The sequence below is a fragment of the Hylobates moloch genome, unplaced genomic scaffold (genome assembly GCF_009828535.3).
Source record: "Hylobates moloch isolate HMO894 unplaced genomic scaffold, HMol_V3 SCAFFOLD_2, whole genome shotgun sequence".
Taxonomy (NCBI): domain Eukaryota; kingdom Metazoa; phylum Chordata; class Mammalia; order Primates; family Hylobatidae; genus Hylobates; species Hylobates moloch.
In genome coordinates, this window is record NW_026652277.1 from 16,896,116 (window position 1) to 16,923,598 (window position 27,483).

The following is a 27,483-nucleotide window of genomic DNA, read 5'->3' on the forward strand; positions in this document are numbered from 1 at the left end:
ACTCTGTCGCCCAGGCTGGAGTGCAGTGGCGCGATCTCGGCTCACTGCAAGCTCCGCATCCCGGGTTCACGCCATTCTCCTGCCTCAGCCTCTCCGAGTAGCTGGGACTACAGGCGCCCGCCACCACGCCCGGCTAATTTTTTGTATTTTTAGTAGAGACGGGGTTTCACTGTGGTCTCGATCTCCTGACCTCGTGATCCGCCCGCCTCGGCCTCCCAAAGTGCTGGGATTACAAGCGTGAGCCACCGCGCCCAGCCCCCAAACATCAAATTTATTCACTGTGGCAATGCACCCTGCTAAAAGGATATCTGCCATCCCTCTACAGCTAGATGCAGCCATGGATTAAGGTCAGACTAATCAGACAGAATAAGTGTGTCAGACTAATGAGAAAGAATAAGTGCATCAGACTCTTGGAGAGTGTTCTATAAAGGAAGAGAGTGGTAGTTCCCTATGCTCTCTGGCCTTTCCACTGGAGGTTTCAAAGCAGATGTAATGACCTGAGCTCCGTTTGCTGTGACGGACCATGAAGGCTGATCCGTGCACTCTTATCGCACTCCAGTTCACTCTACTGTCACATTTTTCCCAGGACAGTGGCTCCTTCACTAGACTAGTCAATCATCTCAGTGTTGACACCATGTCTCATTCATATGGGTACTCTCAGCACCCAGGCATTGCAGTAATTGGCACAGAATAGGCCCTCAGTAAACATCTATTGACTGAATACATACAAGAGAATAAGTGAATTATACTTCCTAAAATCAACTCCTGATTATTACTGATTACCCTCCTTGTTCTCCTGTTTCTGAGAACACTGCTAGCTTAAAAAGTATTTAATACGTCTGAACTTATATGATTATCTATCTCAATGCTCATTTTTAAGTAATTGTTTGACACTTAGGTCAAATTTTTTACCTTAGAAACACCTACAACGAAGTTCCCAGGAAACCTACAAAATTCTATTTATGTTACAAATATCTTAAATGTAGTCCCAATAGTGCTATTGCCAGGCAGTAAGTAAATATCTGTGAGATTACCTAGCATGTACTGAGCACTCTATGAGGATACAAAATGAGTGGACATTTGTTTTCTGTTTTACCAGCATCTGGCCCCTCCTTTTCTGGCAATAGTCCCAGATTTTCTTTGGGGGAATCTTACCTCACTCATGCTCTGTTGAAGTGGTTCAGATGGCCTCAAATCCCCCTCTCCTAGCTTCTAGAAGCCTGGGTCAAGTGCCTGAGCCAGTAAGACTAGCCAGACCGGTTTCAGGATGGGCATGCAACTCAAAACAAGCCAATTAGGCACAATAAGAGGGGACCCCTGGCTTTTTCTTGTGTAACTATTAATAGCAAGAGTTGCTTGATCTTTCTTACCAGGTTAAACCTTGGATGGAGATAAGTTCAGAGGCTACTACATCCATTTTTATGCAATAAGGGGAGAACATATATAAAAATGTACCCAACCTAGAAGAAACAAGGCTGAGATACATGGAGAAGAAAACTGGTTTCTGGTGACATGATTAGAGCCCCTGCTTCAAACTCTACCCCTAACTGGGCCTACATGTGGACCTGGTCAATTAAATGAGTCCATATTTACAACTTTTAGGAAATCAGTCTGAGCTAAGTTTCTGTCACTTGCAAATAACACTTCTAAGTGGCATTCAAGTGAACACAAACTAATATGCCATTTGTTCCTATGAGGAGAAGCATCTCAAATTCCAAACTGGCAAACAGAGCAATATGAATGCAAAAGTCCTGTAAATAAGTAATTAATTAACCATGCATCTACAAAATAGAAGTATCCTTCTTGATAAAACTGTTCTAAATTGAAGAAAGAAGGTCAAGAGTCTTCAATCTGGGGAGTGAAGACTTCCTTATGGTAATACCCAATTACCTATTTCTATATATGGACACTAAATACAACAAATACAGAGAGAGAGCTACTTATAAACTATAGCTCCCATGTCTTTTAAGGAGCACAGAATATTTTCAGTTGCCCAGTCTCATCAATTCTTACAAAGCTCAAGTCCTGAAAGTAAAACAGTTAAAATAGAAATTTCATTACAAGCAATTCAAAAATACCAAATTTTAAATGATTGATAAACATATAAAAGACACCGAACCTCATCAATAATGACAGAAATCCACATTAACCAGTTTTACCTAGCAGCTTGGCAAAGATTGAATAAATGAACACTGTCTAATGCCAGCAAGGATTTAAGAAAATGTGCTCTCCTTCATGTCATTTGTAGTATAAATTGATATAATTCTTCTGGTTATTAGACCTAGTTATACTACATCTAGAAATATTTGCTAAGGAAAATTGTAGACAAGTATGTAAAAATAAAAGTGTAAGATGACATATATGTATGAAAATAGAGATGTTAAAGAGATAACATCCATATTTACTGTCACAAAGCAATATCCATATTATTTGCTACATAGAGCAATTACAGAATATCTTGAGTAAAAATCTAAGTTTTATAAAGTGTATGAGTATGTGTATGTGTGCACCTTAAGACAGAGAAAACAGCAAATATCAACAGAGGCTATCTCCTGGTGGTGAGATTTGCAGGTAATTCTTCTTGCTTTAAACTCTTTTGAATAATTTGATTTTTTTCATTGAGAATATACTATTATTTTCTTTATATATTTATTTATTTTTTTGAGATGGACTCTTGCTCTGTCGCCAGGGTGGAGTGCCATGGCGTGATCTCAGCCCACTGCAACCTCTACCTCCTGGGTTCAAGCGATTCTTCTGCTTCAGCTTCCTGAGTAGCTGGGACTACAGGCGCGTGCTACCATGCCCGGCTAATTTTTGTATTTTAAGTAAGAGACAGGGTTTCACCATATTGGCCAGGCTGGTCTCGAACTCCTGACCTCGTGATCCACCCGCCTAAGCCTCCCAAAGTGCTGGGATTATAGGCATGAGCCACCACGCCCGGCGAGAATGTACTATTTTTATAATTGGCAAAAAGCAAACAAAAAAATGACTTTTATTTTGGAACAAAAGAATTCAATGCTGCTCTTGGTTTTGACCCTGAAAAACAACAAAAGGAAAGTAACGAGGACAGACAAGAAAGGTTTGGCTCTTTTTTCAAAGCATGCCAAGTACGCTGTGACCTGTCACAGGCACATACACACCAGTAAACAATTATAACTCATTATAATTACAACAATTATAACTCAGTGCATTATTTTATCTGGCAACTCAACAATAATCAAAAGAAAAACTAAAAATTAAACTACTTTATGAAAGTCTTTTAAAGAGCAGCAAGTAGCTAGCATACGACCAAAAAATGTAGTGCTCAAAGTAACCTATTCACATGCTTATAGAAGTTGAAAGATACCAACTACTTAAAAAGTCAAGAAATAATAGAAACACAAGTGATCTGGTCAATTACAGGTGTGAACAACAAAGGCTTTGATTTTGTTTTACATAAATTTGTTTTGAGTGAATGACCACTCATGAATGGTTCCTTACTATAAAACGTTTACAGTCCTCTTTACTGATGCTTTCTCATAATTTATAAGGTGATCATTTCTGACCTATTTATGGAAAAGTCAATGAAAAAATAAGAAGTGATATAAATATTAGTACTCTATATTGAGTTAACTGAATTTTTTAAAGACTTGTAAAAATATAATTATTTTAATATTTTATAACATATAGTATAATATATAATAATTAACTCACAAAGATCCCTAAAATTAGCCTAAGAAAATCTTCTCTAAATTTGACTTCCCATTCTGAGCCTTCTTTGCTTTACAGTTAGCCCTCCTTGAAAGCTTCTACCTTTCATCACTATTGACTCAATAAAATTTCAAATCCTATCCTGCGAAACACTAGCAGTATAATTTCTGCTACAGACACCTCTAAAAGAAGAGTTAAGTTTTAACAATTTTGCACTAGGCCAGAAAGTATAGGCTTGTCATAAGACCTATGCACTTCAACTGCCTCACTCATTTCCCCTTTCCAAGTCTCCTCGTAAGTATATCATTCTCTACAAATCTTTTTTCCACTAAGCCACACAGTATTCAACATTAGGCATTATTATTTTATTTTTTATCAAAGCTATCTTAGGGACATTCTTATGGAATTTTTTATTTCGTGTGTGTGTGTTCATACGTCCTGATGAAGATTTAGAATATGGATAACTGTTTGTGTATTTCTTTCTCTCTTTGTCTACTAGAATTCTGCATTTAAATCCTAGCTTGGCTATTTCCAGTTGTGTGATTTAGGCAAGGTTCTTTGTGTCTTTAAGCCTCAGTATCTTCACCTATTATGAGGATAATAAAGTACCCATGCCACAGAGTTTTCTGAGGATTAAATGAGTTAATAACTATAATAGGATGTGGACATCTTTGGGGATTATTATTTGATTAGTGTCTGGCATATAATAAATGTTTGTCATTATTATATTGAAAGTGCAAAGACTCTTTAAAAATGAGAATATCAAATGCTAGAAAGGACTAGGTGTGATTTAAAAATCGTCAGTGCAGCACTTCTCAAAAGAAGACATTTATGCAGCCAAAAGACACATGAAAAAATGCTCATCATCACTGGCCATCAGAGAGATGCAAATCAAAACCACAATGAGATACCATCTCACACCAGTTAGAATGGCCATCATTAAAAAGCCAGGAATCAACAGGTGCTGGAGAGGATGTGGAGAAATAGGAACACTTTTACACTGTTGGTGGGACTGTAAACTAGTTCAACCATTGTGGAAGTCAGTGTGGCGATTCCTCAGGGATCTAGAACTAGAAATACCATTCGATCCAGCCATCCCATTACTGGGTATATACCCAAAGGATTATAAATCATGCTGCTATAAAGACACATGCACACGTATGTTTACTGCGGCACTATTCACAATACCAAAGACTTGGAACCAACCTAAATGTCCAACAACGATAGACTGGATTAAGAAAATGTGGCACATACACACCATGGAATACTATGCAGCCATAAAAAACGATGAGTTCATATCCTTTGTAGGGACATGGATGAAACTGGAAACCATAATTCTCAGCAAACTATCGCAAGGACAAAAAACCAAACACCGCATGTTCTCACTCACAGGTGGTAATTGAACAATGAGAACACATGGACACAGGAAGGGGAACATCACACACCGGGGACTGTTGTGGGGTGGGGGGAGGGGGGAGGGATAGCATTAGGAGATATACCTAATGCTAAAGGATGAGTTAATGGGTACAGCACACCAACATGGCACATGTATACATATGTAACAAACCTGCATGTTGTGCACATGTACCCTAAAACTTAAAGTATAATAATAATAAAATAGTAAAATAAAATATAAAATAAAATAAGTCAGGATACAACAGGTGCTGGAGAGGATGTGGAGAAATAGGAATGCTTTTACACTGTTGGTGGGACTGTAAACTAGTTCAACCATTGTGGAATACACTGTGGCAATTCCTCAAGGATCTAGAACTAGAAATACCATCCCATTACTGGGCATATACTCAAAGGATTATTAATCATGCTGCCATAAAGACACATGCACACATATGTTTATTGTGGCACTATTCACAATAGCAAAGACTTGGAACTAACCCAAATGTCCAACAATGATAGACTGGATTAAGAAAATGTGGCACATATACACCATGGAATACTATGCAGCCATAAAAAAGGATGAGTTCATGTCCTTTGTAGCGACATAGATGAAGCTGGAAACCATCATTCTGAGCAAACTATTGCAATGACAGAAAACCAAACACCACACGTCCTCACTCATAGGTGGAAATTGAACAATGAGAATACTTGGACACAGGGTGGGGAACATCACACACCAGGGCCTGTTGTGGGCTGGGGGAGGAGGAGGGATAGCATTAGGAGATATACCTAATGTAAATAACAAGTTAAGGGGTGCAGCACACCAACATGGCACATGCATACCTATGCAACAAACCTGCATGTTGTGCACATGTATCCTAGAACTTAAAGTATAATAAATAAATAAATAAATATCATCAGTGCAGTTGTGAGCATCAATTAACACTCAATATTTGGCGGTATACATTTAAAACCTTAAAAATTACTTTTGATTTTTCGGCTTTACATTTTGGCACATTTCTTAAGGTGTGATAGGCAAAATAATAATCCCCAAAGATGTCCACATCCTAATCCCTGAAACCTGTGAAAATGTTTCCTTACGTGGGAGTCAGGATTTTGCAGATGTGATTAAACTTGACATGAGGAGATTATCCTGAATTATGCAGGTGGGCCCAGTATAATCACAAGAAGGACTGAGGAAGGTTAAAATCAGAGAAACGGATTTGGAGATGGAGTAGAGGTCAGAGAGAAGGCTTTGGGATGCTACACTTCTGGCTTCAAAGATGGAAAAAGGGATAATGAGCCATGTAGCATGGGCAGCCCTAGAAGCTAGAAAAGCCAATGAATTCTCCCCTAGAACCTCCAGAAGGAATGCAGCCCTGTCAATACCTTGATTTTAAGACTTCTGACCTGCAGAATCATAAGATAATAAACCTGTGTTGCTTTAAGCCACTAAGTTTATGTTTATTTGTTACAGCAGCAATAGGAAACTCATACATAAGATAATAATTAGAGATGTAAAGAAAATATTTATATATAGGATAAGTGATGCTATTTTACTTATAATAGTGCAAAATTATGAATGATCTAAATGTCCCAGAATAGATGACTAATTCGAACAAATACTGTACTTTCATAAAGTGGAGTATCATACAACCATTAAAAGTTTATAAATTCTACATTTAATGGCAAGGGAAAATATTCAAGATATTCTAAGTAAAGAAAGCAAGCTATAATTTATTTTAATGTTCATGGTCACATTAGAACAAAGATTTAAAAAATATAATCTAAGCCTTTACCAGTGTTTATGTCTGCATTAGGATCATTGGTGATTTAAATTTTCTTCTCTATTTGTGTAGCATTGGTATTGCCCAGTAGAGCATAATCTCTGGAAAAAGGAACATGACTGTCTCGTTCAATGCTGTATCCTCACCATACAACACAGTAAGCAACAAAAAAAAAATCACTCCATAGTTACGTACTGAATAAATGAATATTTTCAGTGTGTCCCAATATTTTAACAAATATATTACTAATATTGCTAAAAATAAAAAACAAGAAATGCACATAATAATAATTTTTAAATATTCAGCTTCACTAGTAATCAAAAATTAAGATAACAATTTCACCTAGTAAATTATACAGGTTAACATATTATATTGGCATATTTATGGTCACTGAGATATTATTGAATATAAACTAGTATGTCCTTTTAAAAATATAATTTGACAATATCATCAACAACCTTTAAAATGTTCATGTACTACAGCTTATTCATTAATTCAACAAATATTTGTTGAGCATCCACTATACAATGGTGCTTTTAGGTCCAAGGATACAATGGTGAACAAAATAGAACAAAATGCAACAAAAAAATCCCCACCCTCATAGAGCTTACATTCTAGAAGAGGAGGCAGTCAATTATAAAGATAAACAAGTACAATACAAAATATGATAGGCAGTAATAAGTGCTAAAGTGAAAAACAAAACAGGCCAGAGGATAGAGAGGCAGGGCAGAGGATACAAGTTTTGGTACTAAGAACAGTTCACTGTGCATCTTTCCTGACCTTTTTCTGTGTCTAAACACAAATATATTACACACATACCCACTGTATGTGCCCAAATATAAGACAACTGGAATAAAAGTTAATCCCCTATTTTCCCCATGAGAATATCCGAAATTAGATTTCTGGCCATTTTCATTGTATAAATGTTTAAGGATGTAGCCAAAATAGTCAAATGACGTCATTTGTATAATTTATAATTTAAACATTTTATTTTTTATATTCAGTTTAATTACTATTTTTAAATTAAAATTAAGTTCTATATTAGTAAAACAAACTCTGTTTTTTGAACTTTTTTTTTAACTGGCATGAAGAATTACAGCTCTTAGGTGTTAACATGGGAAGGGAAAACGGTATTTATCCCATTTAACAGGTCTGGCTAGCTTGTATTCAATAAATATGTGCTTGAAGAAGCCATCTGAGGTAATCTTTAGGATCTGTTATGAATTTATAAAGATATAATTCCAGGTAATATCTTTAAAAAAATAGAGAAAGGATTTCTTATCCCCTGACTACTGAACTGGACAATGCTTATGAAAACCTTTTACCAACCCTGTCAAGTGTTTATTCATGCTCTGCAAAATATTTTCAGCAAGTATTTCCTGTGAGTTTATAACCAGGTTCATTTATGAATTCAAGACATATTTATTGAGCATGACTGACGCTGGCTCTGGCTCCAGGCAGAGACGCTAAAACAATGAATCCCTGCTCCCACAGAGCTTCACACAAGGAGAAGCCTCCAACATATTTTATATAACACTATCTTAGCATGTTCATTTGGAAATATTGTATATTTTCTACTCAAAGTTCATGAAATGATTTTATTCCACTTTCTCATGTGAATCTTTGAAATCAGGGTCACTATCATCAACAGAGCCACCTTTTAAATCATCTAACAGTGTTCAAGGACACACCAACTTTCCTTCAGTCAAAGTTACTTGAGAACTAGCCCTTTTTGAGTTCCTGTATAATGATGTCACTGGAAATTTTATGCCCACCACAAATACCCAGTAGCTATCTGTGATTTCCGCAAAGTAATCACCTACTGTATTGCTTTATAAAGTAATTTTCAAAAGGCTTGTTTACAATAACATCCAACACTTGTAATTGTGAGGTCATCCTCCTAAAAATTACTTCTAGATCTTTAAATTCATTTGTATGGTTTTTGGCCAATTCCACTGAGTGACCTCCATAAACATCTAGAACTGGTATTAAGTTTCTCCAGGCTAATGTAGCTTATCCAAGCAGTACTTTATTGATTTGCTATTTTTGAAAAGTTTAGTAATTGACTAATACAAAGAGATTTCCTTTCTGAAGACTAAATTATAAGGCCATACTCTCTTTCTGAAGTATAATTTTTCGGGTAAAATGAATATCTCATATAGAAGAATTTATGCCAAATGTTGTCTATAAGAGTATATGTATATATGTTTGTATTTTGTTTTTGTTCTTAGTTAAAATAATGGGATCACAAGCCTTTTGAATTTACAGTCATGAAGGAAATGCAAAAGATGATGTCTTCATAGCGAAAAACCCTTGGATTTTAAATACAGTGCCTTTGCCATATATTGATATGCAAAGCCATAAAAAATTTAGAAAAATGGTAGATTCACATCTTTTTCTTCAAACCGTGGTACCAACATTCTGACAGTTCAAAATTAATGAAAAGAAATCTCACTGGATGGAGAACAAGCTAGAGATTAAGTCACAATCAACAAAGAATATTTAATTTGAATATTCAAATAACATGGTTTTAACAATTATCTCAGCAAACAATAACCACAAAAATAAATTGAGAACACAAGAATAACATCCGTTCTGAAGAAGCAGAGAAATTATTCTGGTACTTTATTACCATCTAAACCTTAGCGATCTATTAAAGTTTAGCATAGTTTTAAAATTCTAGTTAATTTAAACTCATATGCTAACATGATGCTAAAATTATACACTAGCATATGATTTAAATTTAACTAGAATTTTTAAACTACAAATCCTTTGAATTATAGGTTCTTTTTGGACCAAAATTCAACTCTAATGAAGGCATCTGCCAAAGTCTATGGGGTCCTGTATGTGCTAAAAGACTCTGGCATTTGTTTCTTAAGTCTCATTCATTGAGTACTAGAGGGTAATTAACTTCATTATTGAGTTTGAACAAAAATCAGTAATGGATGTGCAAGAACTATTTAATATTAAAGTTCAACTCTCTAAAAGAGCTGTTTTACTTTAGACAAAGGGGTTTGGCTAGGTTTGTGCTGATTTAAAGTCTCAGAATGAAAATAATTAGTGGATATAAGTAAAAGAAATCATTGGTCCAGGCAAAGTAATGGTAATGTTTAAAATTCCAACATACACTTTACCTAGTCCCTAAAAATGAGATACAATTTTATGCTTTTAGACAAGATGAGAGCTGGTTGGCACTATTCCCGGGTAGCACTTTTCACCAATATTTCTGATAATGTTCCATGGGAAAGCAAAAGGCAACAGAGATTCTAAAAAGGTTCCTAGACACCAAACTGTACATGTAACCTTGACCTCATTTATCATTATGATAATAATCACCATGTAATTATGTGTAGATTTGCTCTCATACATCAACTTCTTTTCAGCTTTGAAAAATAAAGAGTTCATATTTCTTGACAGGAATAAAAGAGCAAAAAAAAACAACTTAAACTTAATTATTTTGGCCATAGCTCACTGTTAGCATATGATTTAAATTTTACAGTGAGTAAAGACCAATTTATTCTCAAAAGCCCTGATTATTTTGACAATATTTAAAACGTTTTAAATAAAAAGAACAAAAAAGTTTTATCATGTATTACAGAAAAATATTTGTTATCTATTAAAATGTCACACACAACCATGCCTACAAAAACTTTCCATGATTCAGACTTAATACTTAAGTTTAAACTTATCACAGAGGATGATATCTACTTAAAGCTGCAGATATTTCACAGCAAGCATGCCTATAGTTCATTTTTTCATTTGTTCATTCACGCATTCAACAAGTATATATAAGAATTATTCCAGACAAAGCCTATCTTATCGTGGAGACTACATTCTAGAGGAGAGAGACAGACAATAAACAAACAAGTTTAAATTATGCCTAACAATAAAATGTACTATGGAGAAAACTAAAAACCAGAGCAAGACAGCATGGGAGAAGGGAGTGGTTCTAGTTTCATGCAGGTCAGTTACAGAATATCTCTTTAGCAGCAACCTGGAAGAGATGAGGGGATGGGCCTGACAGATATCAGGGAGAAACACTTTCTAGGACAGAGAAAAGAGACAATGCAAAGGCCCACAGATGAGAACATGCTGGTTTTGTAGGAAGAACAACCAGGAGGCCAGGGAGCCTGGAGTAGAGTGAGCAAGGGGACAGCCACAGGAGATATGGCCCCAGAGAGAAAGGGGCTCTAGACTAAGCAGGCCTGGGGACCCATTCAGGACTCTTTTTGAGTGGTTGGAGAAGCTCCTCAGGAGTTTTAATCACAGTAATAACTTACCAGACATATTTTTTAAAGATCACTCTGGCCACTCTACTGAAAACAAACTTGCGATGCCAGAGCAGAAACAAGATCAGTAAAGAGGCTACCGCAATAATCCTTTGTCCAGGGTCCCAGAAAAGTAGCTCAGGCCAAGCTTAGCTGCAGATGCTTTATCTGGAAGGAAAACTCCAAAGCGCAAGAGTGAGGGCAGTGAGGCAGGGAAGGAGGGAGTGCATTAGCACGTCGATCAATGCTTCCCAGAAACCCAGCCAACTGCTCTGGCATGAGGGATTTGGTAGAGCCAGGCTGGATGGGATGACCACACCTCAGAGCTGTCAGGGGAGGGCTGTATCTGCTGTGGGAGATGATGAGAGGCCCTGCAGTAGAGACGCTACTGGGTCTGAAATAGCACTTCCCGTCTTCTCACTGGCATTTGAGCAAGGAGCACCGTAGGGGAAGAAGGGAGAGAGTTGTATCTGCCGGCTCCTTTCTCATCCTGTCTGTTACTGGTCAAAAGTCCCCCCAAAGAGTGACTCCCCACCTCCCTGCTACCTACACACACAAGTCAGATTTTGTGATCTGACTCCTCCAGACAGCTACTGAGCAGACAGAGTGCATGCCCACACCCTGACGCTTTACCTGAGTCGAGGTACAGGGGTCGACGATCATCCTGAGGGTCAAGCTCAGCCATCACCCCCTTACAGTGCCAGATGAGGCAAGGTGGCATTAGTCAGGGTGTGACACTGAACAAGCAGCCCCAGGCCAGGAGGCAGGTGGGGCCAAGCAAATCTGGGCAGTGCAAAAATTAAGTCTGACAAGACAGGAGAGAGATTATAGATCAGGTGGTAAAGGTGAAAATGGAGAGAAATGATAGAGTTATAAATATAGTCTGAAGGTAGAGCCTATAGAACTGGCTGATGTGGGTGAAAAAGAAGAAACAAGATGACTCCAAGGCTCAGATGGGGCAACTAGAAAAACAAAGCCGCCTGTTATTGGGGTGAGGCAGGTTACAAGAGTGGCAAGTTTTGGAAGGGAACAGAGACCAGTAGTTCAGCTTTGGGCATTCTAGGAGAAAACAGAGATAGTAAGAACGACAATACCTGCCTAATAGAAAAGTTACAGAGAAGCTTATTTCAAAGTTCGTCCAATTTGTGAACATAGTTGGCTAATATGTATGGCCTTGGGGCCTCTTCTCTTTCACAACCCCAGCATCTCCTCCCATAGCTCCATCACTGCCCTTTTGTTGCCCATCAGACATTTCCCGAAACACGCACTAAGGAACACTGTTTTCACAATGTAGGTGTGCTCTCCTTCCCGCAAAACAAAAGGGTAGGCGGGGGGCAGGAGCAGCAGAGTCCTTGCCCAAATATAAGTACATATGGGAAGCACGGTTTTAAGCCAAACAGCTTCTTTACTTCTCAAAACCTCTGATACATTTCACGTGTCTTGAGAAGGTCTCAAGGAAAGATGTTGTGTGGAGAGTTTCTAAACGTATTTGAACATCAAGGTACACTGAATAAACAAAATCCATATGATCCTCTCAAAAGATGTGGAAAAAGCTTTCAATAAAATCCAACATTTCCTCATGATAAAAACCCCTCAAGAAAGTAGGCATCAAAGGAACATACCTCAAAATAATATGAGGCATCTATGACAAGCCCACAGCCAACATCATACTGAAGGGGCAAATGATGGAAGCATTCCCCTTGTGAACTGAAACAAGACAAGGATGCCCATTCTCACCACTCCTATTCAGCATAGTATTGGAAGTACTAACCAGAGTAATCCCTCAACAGAAAGCAATAAAGGAGCCAGGCACAGTGGCTCACACCTGTAATCCCAGCACTTTGGGAGGTCAAGGTGAGTGGATCACCTGAGGTCAGGAGTTTGAGACCAGCCTGGCCAACATGGTGAAACCCCATCTCTACTAAAAATACAAAATTAGCCAGGCATGGTGGCACATGCCTGTAGTCCCAGCTACCAGGGAGGCTGAGGCAGGAGAATCGCTGGAACCCAGGAGGCAGAGGTTGCAGTGAGCTGAGATTGAGCCACTGCACTCCAGCCTGGGTGACAGAGTGAGAAGACGTCAAACCATCTCTCTTTGCAGACGATATTATTTTATACCTAGAGTACTCTAAAGACTCCACCAAAAGTCTACTGGAACTAATAAATGACTTCATCAAAGTTTCAGGATACTAAATTAATGTGCAAAAATTAGAAGCATTTCTATATACAAATAATGTTCAAACTGAGAGTCAAATTAAGAATGTGATCCTCTTTACAAGAGCCACAAAAAATATATAAAAATACCTAGGAATACATCTAACCAAGGAGGTGAAAGATCTCTACAAGGAGAACAACAAAATACTGCTAAGAGACATCATACAGGTGACAAACAAATGGAAAAATATCCCATGCTTATGGATTCAAAAAATCAATATTGTTAAAATGGTAGTACTGCCTGAAGCAATCTACAGATTCAATGCTATTCCTGTCAAACTACTAGCATCATTTTTTCATAAAACTGGAAAAAAACTATTCTAAAACTCATATGGAACCATATAAAAGCCTGAATAGCCAAAGCAATCCTAAGCAAAAAGAACAAGGCCAGAGGTATTACACTACTGGACTTCAAACTATACTATAAGACTACAGTAACCAAGACAGCATGGTGCTGGTACAAAACAGCCATATTAGACAAATGAAACAGAACAGACAATCCAGAAATAGAGGCACACACGTACAGTCATCTGATGTTCAACAAAGTAGACAAAAAAAAATGGGTAAAGGACTCACTATTTAATAAACGGTGCTAGGATAGCTGGCCAGCCATATGCAGAAGAGTGAAACTGGACCCCTACCTTTCACCATATACAAAAATTAACTCAAGATGGATTAAAGACTTGAATGTAAGACCTCAAACATAAGAATTCTAGAAGAAAACCTAGGAAACACCACTCTGGACATTGGCCTTGGAAAAGAATTTATGACTAAGTCTTCATAAGCGATTGCAACAAAAACAAAAACTGACAAGTGGGACCTAATTAAACTACAGAGCTTCTGCACAGCTAAAGAAACTATCAACAGAGTAAACAGACAACCCACAGAATGGGAGAAAATATTTGCAAACTATGCATCCAGGAAAGGTCTAATACCCAGAATCTAAAAGAAACTTAAACAACTGAACAAGCAAAAAAAAAAAAAAAACCCATTTAAAAACTGGGCAAAGGACATGAACAGATACTTCTCAAAAGAAGTGGCACATCAACAAAATGAAAAAAAAAGTCAACATCACTAATCTTCAAGAAATGCAAATCAAAACCACAATGAGACAGCATCTCACACCAGTAGGAAAGGTTACGATTAAAAAGTCAATAAAAGGTTAGGCGTGATGGCTCATGCCTGTAATCCCAGCACTTTGGGAGATCGAGGCAGGTGGATTGCTTCGGATTAGGAGTTCGAGACCAGCCTGGTCAACATGGTGAAACCCTGTCTCTACTAAAAATACAAAAATTAGCCAAGCGTGGTGGGCACCTGTAATCCCAGCTACTCAGGAGGCTGAGGCAGGAGAATCAATTGAACTCGGGAGGCAGAGGTTGCAGTGAGCCAAGATCGTGCCGCTGCACTCCAGCCTGTGCAACAAAGCAAGAATCCAACTCAAAAAAAAAAAAAAAAAAGTCAAAAAAACGCAGATGCTGGCAAGGCTGCAGAGAAAAGGGAACCCTTATGCACTGTTGATGGGAAAGTAAATAAATTCAGCCATGGTGGAAAGCAGCTTGGAAATTTCCCAAAGAACTTAAAACAAAACTACCATTCGACCCAGCAATCTCATTACTGAGTATATATGCAAAAGAAAGCAAATCATTCTACCAAAAAGACACATATACTTGCATGTTCATCACAGCACTAGTCACAATAGCAAAGATGTGCCCATCAATGGTGGACTGAATAAACAAAATGTATATATACACCACTGGAATACTATGCAGCCATAAAAAAGAACAAAATCATGTCCTTTGCAACAACATGGATGCACCTGGAGGCCATCATCCTTAGCGAATTAACACAGAAACAGAAAACCGAATACCTCATGTTCTCACCAATAAGCGGGAGTTAAACACTGGATACTCATGGACAAAAAGATGGCAACAATAGACACTGGGGACTACTAGAGGGAGTAGGGGGGCAGCAAAGGTTGAAAAACTAACTGTAGGTACTATGCCCAGTGCCTGGGTGGTGGGATCATTGATACCTCACATCTCAGCATCACACAATACACCTAAGTGACAAACTTGCACATGTACCCCTTGAACCTAGAAGTTGAAAAAGAAAAAAAAAAAAAATTTACCCCAACCCCCAAAAATACGTTGCAGTGAAGTAAGTACACATTATTCCTCACAAGAAAAGATAAGTAATTCAATTGTCTAATGGGAAGTTAAAGTTCTCTTTTACTGAATACTCAAAATGCATCTTACATATTTCTTTTTTGTATTTCAAGTTTATTAACTTCCACAGGTGCCAGAGAAGAAATGATACATTTATTTTAATAGGACAACTTTTTACGTTGCTTCACTTTAAATCTGACATGCTATAAAAAGTAACTAGAAGGAAATAGGCATGAAAAGGAAAATTTTATAATCCCAAAGACAGGTATGTATAAACGAAAAAAAAAATTAAGCAATTCATATTCCAGCCCCTAACAACTGATGCTATAAAATATCCTTATGTGACATTCATATCTACATACAAATACACTTCACCATAATGTAGTTGCCTGATTCAGTTACAAACACACCCAGTTACAAACTGGTTTGGTAGACTCCCAAGTTGGCATGTAAGTCATCTAGGAACAAAGACAAAAGAGATTCAGAAAATGAATAATTAATACGTGACAAATGAGAGGCTTAGCATTTTAAAAGAAAATATTAAGGCTGAGTAATTCTTACTAAACACAATGAAGTATTACGGGGTAAAACTCAAAGCCAACTCCTTGGAAGAGCTTTAGAAGCTATTTGGCAGACAGGCCTTTTTGCTTTTAAGGCTGACTACAATATTTGACTATATAGAAAACAGTCATCCAGCTAGAGCTTTCCTTTATTTGCCACCTTAAACCACATTTTACTCTTCTCCTGCTACTACATTTTAAAATGAGAAAAATACAGAATCTTATTTGCATATATTTGCAGGTGACCTTGCAGGCTCCACTGATATATAACCTATGACACTACTTCTTCCACTACTTTCTGAAAGAAGACATTTTCACTCGGAAGATTCTCATTAGCCAAAACTTTGTAGACTGTGCAGACATAAATATCAAAGTGCACATAAGTAGTTTCTGTAGAGGTCAAATATGTATTTAAAAATGTAATAGACATTGTTATGCTGTGGCCATCTAGAATCTTTGCCTATGTTTCCTGTGTTGGAAAATTTGCCACAGTATGGATCCTTCCTTCCCCAAATAGAAGCCAGAACTCACCTTCTCAGCTTCCCTTGTCTGGTAGTGGGATCTAGTGCCTACCAGCCACCTGCATCCACATGATAAGACCTCAGTTTAGAGTTAGCAGTGTGAGGAGAGACTTCAATTCAGAGGTAGCATTGTAAGGACTTAAACAAATGAGGAAACCCATCTTTCTGGCGAGGGAGGTGGTAAGAGGCATCCACCTCTCAAGGGAAAACAGTGACAGCACTTCTGGCTTCCAGACCCCAGCACTGTCGGTGTAAGCTGTGATGTCAGGATAAAGCTTCACTGTGGCAATACCCACACTATAGTGTGGGCAGTGCTCCTGTTCACCTAACCTGTTTGTTGGGTGTCCTGGAGATTCTGTGAGTTTCCAAATGTTTTTAATTTTTTTTTTTTCCTGATGATGTTAGCTAGAGTGGATTCTGTGGCTTGCAACTAAGAACTACATATAATACAAAAAAAGAATCTGGGCTAAATAAACCTTCATCATTTGATAAAACGATAGCAGAATGATTATCAATTCAATAGTAACCTCAATAGTAAGCTAGAAAGAGTGTGGTACTGTGCTAGAGGCTGTACAGGAACAGAAAGGAACAGCAAAGGATGTTACATTTAAGCCATGTAAATACATGGGAATATAGATATAAATAAAGTTAAATGAAATTTAGAAAATACAGAAGCATCTATGTAGTGACTGTAAAAATGCAACAGCATATTGGATATGCTAATAATGATGAAAAACTTTTGACATATTTTTTTAAATGTTCACTGGGTTTGAGGCAAATCTATCATGTTGCTAAAGAAATTAAATATACTTTTTAAAACTTAAAATTCAGTAATGTGGGGAAAAATATTTGCAAATCATATATCTAATAAGACATTAAGATCCAGAATATATAAAGCCTACAACTCAACAACAACAAAAAGAAAATTCCAAAATGGGCAAAGGCCTTGAAAAGACACTTCTCTGTATTGAAGAAAACAAATGACTAACAGGCACATGAAAAGATGCTCAACAACCCGGCACAGTGGCTCACACCTGTAATCCCAACACTTTGGGAGGTCAAGGTGGGTGGATCACCTGAGGTCAGGAGTTCGAGACCAGCCTGGCCAACATGGTGAAACCCCATCTCTACTAAAAATACAAAAAATTAGCCGGGCGTGGTGGCAGGGACCTGTAATCCCAGCTGCTCGGGAGGCTGAGGCAGGAAGATCGCTTGAACCCGGGAGGCGGAGGTTGCAGTCAACCGAGATCACGCCATTGCACTCCGGCCTGGGCAAGAAGAGCGAAACTCCATCTCAAAAAAAAAAAAAAGAAAAAGAAAAGATGTTCAACACTTTTAGTTATTAAGAAAATGCAAATCAAAACCACAATGCGATGTGATTTCATATCCATCAGAATGGCTATTATTTTTAAAAAATGGAATAACAAGTGGAGAATATGGAGATGGAGCAAATGGAGTGCTCATGCAATGGAAAATTGTGCCGCTGCTGTGGAAAACAGTCTGGTGGCTCCTTGAGAGTTAAACAGAATTATCATATGATCCAGCAATTCCACTGCTAGGTCTATACCCCAAAACTTAAAAGTAAGGACTCAAACAATACTTATATACCAATATCCAAAGCAGCACTATTCACAATGGTCAGCAGGTAATTGATACAACTCAGGTGTCTATCAATAGATGAATGGATACACAAAATTGTACAGCTATACAATGGAATATTATTCAGCCACAAAAAGAACTGAGATATTGATACAGGCTACAAAATAAATGAAACTTGAAGACATTATTCTAAGTAAAATAAGCCAGACACAAAAAGGCAAATGTATTATTCTACTTATGTGTGGTACACAGAGTAGACAAGTTCATAAAGACAAAGCAGAATCAAGGTTACCAGGGACTAGGGGGAAAGGGAATTTGGAGTTATTGTTTAATAGGTACAGAGCTCTGTTTGAGATGATTAAAAAGTTTTAGAAACGAACAAGGGTGATGGTTGCACAACATTGTGAATGTACTTCAGGCCATTGAACTATACATTTAAAAATAGTTTAAATGATACATTTCATGTTGTGTTTTGCCACAACAAAAAAAATTCCATTATGAACCTTATCTAGAAATCAGTCAAAACTGAAGTTCAATATTATTCCTTTTGTGCTGCTTGTTATGTTATTTAATGTATAGATCCAAGGAAGTTAGTAGATCTAACCGGAACAATGGCAACATAGCATGGTTAAAAGGTCAGGTAGGTAGACCTAGGTTAGAATACTGGTACTACCGCTAACTAGTTTATTACGTACTTAAAAAAGGACCTGAATTTAAAAGATCCCTAATAAACACTAAAGTTAGCTGCTGTTATTAGTCTTTATTATTATATTAAAAACCACCTGGAAAGGAGCAATGCATTTCATTACAGGTAAATTTTAAACTTTAGTACATCAAATAAGCGAACATTGGAAGGCAAACAAGGGTGGAAAAATGTTTGCATCAATATGATTAAGAGTCTATATCCCTAATATGCAGATTTCCACCCAAAAGATGAGAGAGCAGAAAGGTACAGGGAGGCAGGAAAGTTGCTTTGGATCACAGGGTCAGCCAGGGAAGGCCAATATATGAACTGAGACATGAAATGTGAACCGAAGCTAGACTGAAAAAGTCTGGGGTTAGGGAGCACTCTGGATGAGGCAACAGCAAAAGCAAAGGCCAGAACATCGAAGAACTTTGAGGGTTTGAGCAGTAGAGAGAAGGAAAACCAGTAAGCCTCAACAAGAAAGGCTGAGGAAAGAATTCAGGCAATCGTTTAATTAGAATTACAGCTTTGGGTGTTGACGGTGAAGCGGCAGATAAAATTGAAGAGAAGACAGAAGCCAGAACTCACAAGCCTGTTAAGATGGGACTGTGATTACAACCTCAAAAGGAACCATTTAAGCAACGAAGTGACATGATCTGGTTTACTGTGCAAATGATCATTCTGTCTGCTAGAAGGAAAACAGATGGAGTAGGGAGGCAGAATGGAAGTAAGCAGAGAAGGTGGGAAGCTATGTTAATAATTTAAATTAGAACATAATAGCTTAGATTCACAACAGTAGCACTGGGAATAGAAAAACGTGTACAAATTCACATTGCATTGGCTAATAGGAGAGAAAATATTTTACTCTTTCATTAATCTCAAAACTGTCACTTAAAATTACACAATTTCCCCTAACAAATTAGCAAGGATTAAAAATTGATAATACATAACCGTGATGAATATGTAGTTAAGGCACTCAAAAATCTCTGAAAAGCAATTTGCTATCCTCTCTCTCAAAAGCCTTAAAAATTCTCATAGTTTTTCATTTAGTAACTAGCACACAGTTAAGTCTTACTGTTGAATTAATTCCAACAGTTAGGAAACATGCTTAAAGAGAAAATCGGTATTATGCTCAAGAATGTAACTGTAGTACATTGTACGTGCAAAAAAACTGAAGAATGATCTAAATATTCGACACTTAAGGAGTGGCTGAATTACAGCTTATGATAAAGTACTAAGCAATTCATTAAGGAGTTTCAAGATATGGGAAAACGCGGACATTATATCACTTTAGAGAATTAACAAAGAGTAAATAGTACTAGAGTTTTGCTTTGATGCTGCTAAGTTTTAACATGAGAAACAAAGATGGCCAGCAGACAAGTACTAAAAACTTAATGATCATTAACCTAGTCTGGAATTGAAACAATAAATCTGCTCAAAAAACTTACATGCTAAACCCATTAAATATTGTCTGTATCTTACAGTTAGTCTCTTGTTACTCTTGGTCCTAAATAAGGAAGCAGGGAAGTTTCAGTTTGGTGGTTGTCTTCGTAATTTAAGAATAAACATGCACCTTCAAAGCCTGTTTGTCACGCTATATCCCCAGCTCGTAGCACAAAATCTGGCACAGAATAGGAGCTCAATAAATAATTTTGAGTGAATATCACCAGAAGTAAACCTTTCAGTTCCAACTCAGCACGAAAAAAATCAAAAACCTCAAATCAAAGACGTGCATATAAAAGTAATAGTTTGCTTGATAATATCTCGTGATGTCGTTTTAAAGTAATAGTGATAATAATGTATAATATTTGGAGTGGTTACAATGTATCAGGCACTAACAAGCACTTGACAGACTTTAATCCTTATAATAATCATTCTCTTTTAAAACCAGGAAACAGGTTCATCACTGTTCACCAACTAGCCCAACGTCACACAGCCACCAAGCTGGATCTCATTTCTCTGGCATCTAAATGCAGAACTATAGAAGACACGTTTCTTTCCAACGATCAGACTTCCAAGTTCCTCAAGCTTCCTCTACCGTCCTGTTTAGCATTCGCAAACTTCTACCTTGAATTGTAGCTATTATTACCCCTTCCAAGATCCATCTCTCACCAGGGGAGCGCCTGCTAGCTCCCTCCCTCCCCAGCTGGGAAGCCCCCCAGGATGAAGGACCGAGTCTCCATGTTTCTCGGTGGCTGCACACTTAGAATGGGGGCTTGGCACCAGGCGAGGGTCTCGCCCCTTTGATACCCTTTGAGTTTGATTCACTGCCTTGCGAATCCCGACTCCCAACTGAGCCCTTGGAGGCGCCATGTGCGACCCCTCGAGCCAGACTCGGCGCCAGAAGGGAGTCAGCGTCTGGCGGGGTGGACAGGGAGGCGCGCAGGAGCGGTTTCCAGGACAACCGAGGGCCGCCCCACAGTGTCCGCCCCACAGTGTCCGCCCCTAGCGCCTCGCCGCTCCGCCCCTTCCCGGCGTGGGTGCTCCGACCAGGCCCCGTGAGCGAATAGAGAGAGGGGTGGTCGATGGACTCTCACCTCTCAGCGCGTGGTGCATGCCGCCCACGCCGCTGTACAGCTCCAGCACCCGCACGGGCTCCATCCCCGCGCCTCAGCCGCAGCCCCGGAGCTAGGCCTGCCGGTCCGTCGCTCCTCCTCCCTCCATCGCGCCGCTCCCTCAGCCTCTGGTTCCGCGGTGTTTCAGTTCCCCCGTCTCCTACCGCTCCAGGCTCAGGGCTTCAGAGGGCTTCGCGGCCTGGGGGTTGGCAGGGGTCGAGAGGGGAACAAAGGACGGAAAACAATAAGGCTTCCCGAATGAATGGCGGCCACTCTGTAGCCTGATTTACGCTCCATTTCCTTCTTTGGTGTCAGGGGCCTTGAGTGGAAAAGAAATCCAGAGTTCAGTAAAGGGGAGAAAACTGCCTTGGTTTCCAAGTGAATTAACACTGGTTAGAAGCCAGAAAAAAATCATTTTTCAGGCAAGCTGCTTTTCTGTCACTTAGAAGCCTGAACATTCAAACATTCTTTCCATAGTGTGCCTTGTGTCCTGCCTGCCCTGGGTCAATAGAGATAAATTAGACCAGCCTCTCTCGTAGAGAAGGTTCCAGAATTATAAGTAAGGACACAAGTCCACTTGCAGCAGAGAAAGCCCTGTGTGCGTGCTAATAATACAGAGGATGTTCGTTGTGTCTACTAGTGGGGTTAATTATGTTTTTGCTTGGAAATTACACCTACATAGAATACACAGTGAATATCATGTAGGATTATTTATGGGTCTTTAAGTGCTAGGGCCTTGATTCCTCAGGATGATCCAGTAACCAACTGTTAGAGGCTCATGTTGACAAAAAAAAGCCAAACTCTGTAAAACGTTTGAAGAGGTTTATTCTGAGCACAAGGCGAGGACTGTGACCCATGACACAACCCCAGGGGGTCCTGAGAACATGTACCCAAGGTGGTTGGGCTACAGCTTGGGATTATATGGTTTTAGGGAGACATAAGGACGTTAATTGGTATATGCAAGGTGCACTTAGTTTGGTCCATAAAGATGGGACAACTCAAAAAGGGGAAGAATTCCAGGTTACAGGTGAATTCAAAGATTTTCTGATTGGCAGTTGGTTGAAAGAGTTAAGTTGTCACCTAAAGACCTGGAATCAATAGAAAGGAATGTGCCTGGGTTAAGATAAGGTGGAGATCAAGGTTCTTATTATGTAGATGAAGTCTCATAACAGGCTTCAGAGAGAATAATTGGCCAATGTCTCTTATCACGTGTAAAAAGATGCCAGACTCTTAGTTAAATATCTCTTGGATCAGAAAAAGACCTGGAAAGGGAAAGGGAGTCTCTATAGAACGTAGATTTTCCCCACGAGAGATGGCTGTGCAGGGCCATTTCAAAATGTGTCAAAGAAATTTATTTTAGGGTAAAATGCTTTGATTTAGGGCCCGCTATCTTTCATGTGATGCTATACTAGAGTCAGGTTGGAATTTTTGTATCTTATGCTAAGAAGAGTCTGTTTTGTCAGTATGAAGATCTCCTGTTTTAATATGAATACTAGTCAGTTGTGCCTGAACTCCAAAGAGAGGAGAGTATAATGAGGCATGTCTGACCTTCCCCTTGCCAGCATGGCCTGAACTAGTTTTTCAGGTTTCTTTGGAATCCGCTTGGTGGAGGCGTTCACTCAGTCAGTTGGGGGGAGCTTAGAAATTTGGGGGGGGATGTTTACAGTCAATTATAAATGAAAATAATGTACCCATATGGAGCATAGAAAATGTTCCCGTTGTGAAATGTTCTTCTCTTTGTTCCCAACACTGCCACAGGTTTTTGTTAGGGGGAACTTGGGGGTGCCAGTTGTAATAACAATAACTGATCTGTTAGAAATGTTGCATGCCTGCTAATGTAATGCTGTTAACAAATAAAAGTATAACCACTGCATCCAAATTATAGAATTCACTGGTTCATTTTGATGTGGTCTATGAAATTAACTTTTTAAATTGTGCAAGTGCATTGGCCACGTGCTTTGCTTTTTGTTAGTCACTTTCAGGTAAGAAGAGGTGTATGGTAGAAAGATACCAGATAACTCAGCTTTAGCCCTGTCATTGCCAGTTAACTGACTGTGTGACTTTGAGATGACCCTGGTTTCCTCATCTGTAAGATAAAGGAGAAGGGAACAGAAAGAGATGGATTGTTGAGGGTGTTTTAGTTCCAAGAAACGAATTCATGGCTAAATTCAAATTAGAAAGAATGAGACCTCATTTGGCAACCTGTTAATTATTTATTGAATTTGAAATATGTAGAAAGAAGACTTGTTACCTGCTGTAAGCAAATGTACTCTTTAACTCAGCTTACAGAAACCATGTACACACTGACATATGTATAATGCATGAAGCAGACTTTTCTAATATTTATTACATATAGTACCAGAAATAAGCATCCGTACATAAAATGTAAAGGGAGCTATGTAGTTATAGTGATTTATATATAGCCAAAAACCAATATATTAAACAAATCTGGAATTTTCAGCATTCATGCTATAAACCAAAATAAATGTGACAAAAGACCTTACCTGTAGGGGAGAGACAGTACAGAAACGTGGCAGAGTTAATGAAAAATACCAACCTCCTGAGAGGAAGGAGCCTCAAACCCCTTCCCCACACAGGCTGATTACACACTGTTTACTCTGATACTTAAGGATCTTCACAGTATAGCCCTGAACTTATTTTTCTTCCTTTTTTCTCTTCTTGAACTCTGCTATAAATGAAACTACCTGGTGTTCCCCAAACATACCCTTCACTTCACTTCTCTGCTTGTGTTCTTTCCCTTCTCTAGAAATCTCCTAGACTTCTTCAAGACCTATACTTCAAGTAGAACCTTCCTTCTAGACTCCCAGCCTAAAATATGCTGACACATTACAACTCCTAGGTCTCCCTCATCTTCTGAAATACACATCACCCTTGTACTTGCCATTCAATCCTTCCAGTTCTTCTAGCCCAATTTTCACCTCATATGTGCCACATCCTTATATATTATTTCCTCTCTAAGGCTTATCTCATGAAAATTATTTCAAGAATGAAAACTCTCTCCATAATCATAACCTACAACTATCTCCATGGAAGCATCTGTAGATATTAGGCCCCCTGGGATTATGTATGCAAATGTCTTCCAATCACTGGCACAAATTACGTGATTTGGTGGAAGAGTGGGAGGGCTGGTGGAGGTGGTACAACAGGGAGTAGTCGAGGAAAAAAGTGGGGTGAGCAGAATGAAAGTATATATTGATTACTTTTTCCCAAAGCAAATCCTGAAGGCTCATAAGAGAGAAGAAAAGCTCTCTAGTCCCATAGTTTCCCATAAAGTCATCCTCAACGATATGTACAATACTGTTTATATTTTAATTAGAGAAACTAGACATACTTTTTAAAAAGCAAGCAAATATCAAAACTTGAATGTTAGTATATTTACTACATTTTCTCTAAAAGCAGAAAATGCATTTCTTTAAAAAAAACACATTAATTAACACCTGGAAAATAAAGGCACATATAAAGCATATCAGAAATAATTAACGGGCACATCACAATACTAAGGATCGTATTAAAAGAGTAATAGCACACAATCAATTATTGAAGGCACTGGGCTTGGAATCTAATGACATTTTTATCTTCTTCCCTTATGTGTTCTTTCACTGATCATTAATATCTAATTAAATGAAATAAAGTTTTCCAAGTGCTGAAAATACTTTTTCATTCATCTTTGAATTTCCATGATCCAGGCCACTCTATTTCTCAGCAAAACGTGCTGTGGATTCCTATACAGGCTCGCTTACAGGCTGAGGACACCCTGCTTATGCCAATTTCAGTCATGAATAAGTTGCATTCTGGTTTTATACCGATCAAGAAGGTCTTTATGAATTGAATGGAAAAAGAAAAAGTCATATGAGAAGAAATTGACAATAAGAAATGTCCTCAAGAGAGTAAATTTTACAAATTTGAATTGGAAAGGCCCACAGAGCTCATTTACCACTTCTGAGCTCCCACTTATTTGAGAATGCCTTCTACTATTTTCCTGATCCGTGGGCAATAAGCCTCAGCTTGCAAACTGCTAATGAAATATTTCATGGTGAACAGCTGAAATTATTAGAAAATTCTTCCTTATAGTCTCCTAAATTCCAGTTTCTTTTAGATTTGCCCTCTGCACTTATTTTAAAGAATTATTCCTCTTCTGGCTGGGCACTGTGGCTCATGCCTGTAATCCCAGCACTTTGGGAGGCAGAGGCGGGTGGATTACTTGAGGTCAGGAGTTCAAGACCAGCTTGGCCAACATGGTGAAACCCATCTCTGCTAAAAATACAAAAATTAGTCGGTTGTGGGCTGGGTGAGGTGGCTCACACTTGTAATCTCAGCACTTTGGGAAGCTAAGGCAGGTGGATCACCTGATGTCAAGAGCTCGAGACCAGCCTGACCAACATGGTGAAACCCTGTCTCTACTAAAAATGCAAAAATTAGCCACGCTTGGTGGTGCATGCCTGTAATCCCCACTACTCAGGAGGCTGAGGAAGGAGAATCGCTGAACACGGGAGGCAGAGGTTGCAGCGAGCCAAAATTGCGCCATTGCACTCCAGCCTGAGCAACAAGAGTGAAACTCCATCTCAAAAAAAAATTTTTTTTTCCTCTTCTATAATGATTTGCTTTGTGGTTAAGAATGCAAGCTTGAGAGCCGCAGTGTAGACAGGAAGCACATGTCTGCTGCTGCTGCTCCCTAGCTAGGTGACATGCAGAAAGTCACTACATCCTTTTGAGCCCAAAAGCACCTCTAAAATGTATAAATAATAGGACATGCAGTTGCTATGAAGATTAAAAGCAGTTAGCCCAGTGCCTAGCACAATGCAAATAAATGTATGTTAAATAAAGAGTGTCTATACAATAACATCTTCTAAGTGATGCATTCTCAGTCCCGTTGGCTATGAACTATCACATGGCATGATTCAGATCCCTCACATTGGTCACAGTCTAGCTTGGTGATACCCATTTTAGGAGCCAACACTGCATGAAACAAACTGAACATAGTCAGGTCAGCATATGGTAGAGCGAACCAGATGGCTACAGACATTTAAGGGCTCTAGGGCAGCTTTGGGCCCTGTAGGAAGTGTTCAGGGTTCCTTGGCTTAGACCACCGTGGAGTAAAGACTGAAAGTCTGGAAGCTGCCTCAGCCCTGACTGGGTAGGGGCTGAGCATGGAAATAAGGAAGTCAGAGAATAGACAGCAGAATTCATAGTGAAATAGACACCGCTTAACTCTTAACTTCCAGAAGAACCAGGATTGCTGTGAAGGCCAGAGCTACAGCTCTGACAATCTTCGGGGAAAATTTTTTCAGTGACCTTAAGCAGGATGCATGAACTGGGGAGATCTGGGGTGCAGAGGAGGGGAACCTATTAATAGCAGCTAGTCATGTGTTGACTCTTTCATACACTAGGCACTGAGGAGATTTGCAATTTAAAAAATTTAAAAAGCAGCTGGAGTGGTGGATCATGACTGTAATCCCAGCACTTTGGGAGGCCTGGCTGACAGAGCGAGATTCCGTCTCAAAACACAAACAAACAAACAAAAAAACTTACAAAGTGTAAAACTTTGTAATCTATTTCAGACCATAAAAATGCCAATAGTAAAAAATGCAATTGAATACTTTCATTTCCTAAGCATAGGGCATTTTTTTCTAATTTAATTGATTCTCACTATCCAATAGGATAACCAGTAGCCACATTTGGTAAATTAAGTTTAAATTAATTTAATTAACATTAAAATTGAATTAATTATACTAGGCACATATCAAGTGCCCTGTATTGCTCAGCACAGATGTAGAATATTTCCATAATCACAGAAAGTTCTATTGGGCAGAGCTGCTCTGCAGTGATGGTCCCTTTAATTACAGCGTTTATTAATAGCCCATCAGTAAATGACCAGTGTTGGAATGTGTGTATCAATTATTGCATACTGAGCACCAATTTTAAATAAATGTCCCCCAAAATATGGGGCAAAACGAACTCAAATTAAAGCAAACCTTTCAGCTAAACATTCTTTCTCTTTCTCTATTACCCAGTCACCTTACTGA

The 27,483-nt window shown here is 38.7% G+C and overlaps 1 protein-coding gene across 8 annotated transcripts in view; it reads right to left on the reverse strand.

Annotated features, from left to right (window-relative positions):
• The window catches only part of TRDMT1 (tRNA aspartic acid methyltransferase 1), a 61,188-nt gene extending 39,690 nt beyond the window's left edge, over nucleotides 1-21,498 (reverse strand). For 4 of the 8 annotated variants that reach the window (XM_032164336.2, XM_032164249.2, XM_058432024.1 and 1 more), the window contains exon 1: nucleotides 21,422-21,495. In XM_032164336.2, coding sequence (XP_032020227.1) covers nucleotides 21,422-21,485 — 64 coding nt within the window. In that variant the 5' untranslated portion in view covers nucleotides 21,486-21,495. Of the gene's footprint in view, nucleotides 1-20,366; nucleotides 20,408-21,134; nucleotides 21,218-21,421 lie in introns of those variants that run through there. The other 4 variants (XM_032164428.2, XM_032164724.2, XM_032164514.2 and 1 more) reach the window with 4 other exon arrangements.
• Between the last annotated feature and the right edge of the window lie 5,985 nt (nucleotides 21,499-27,483).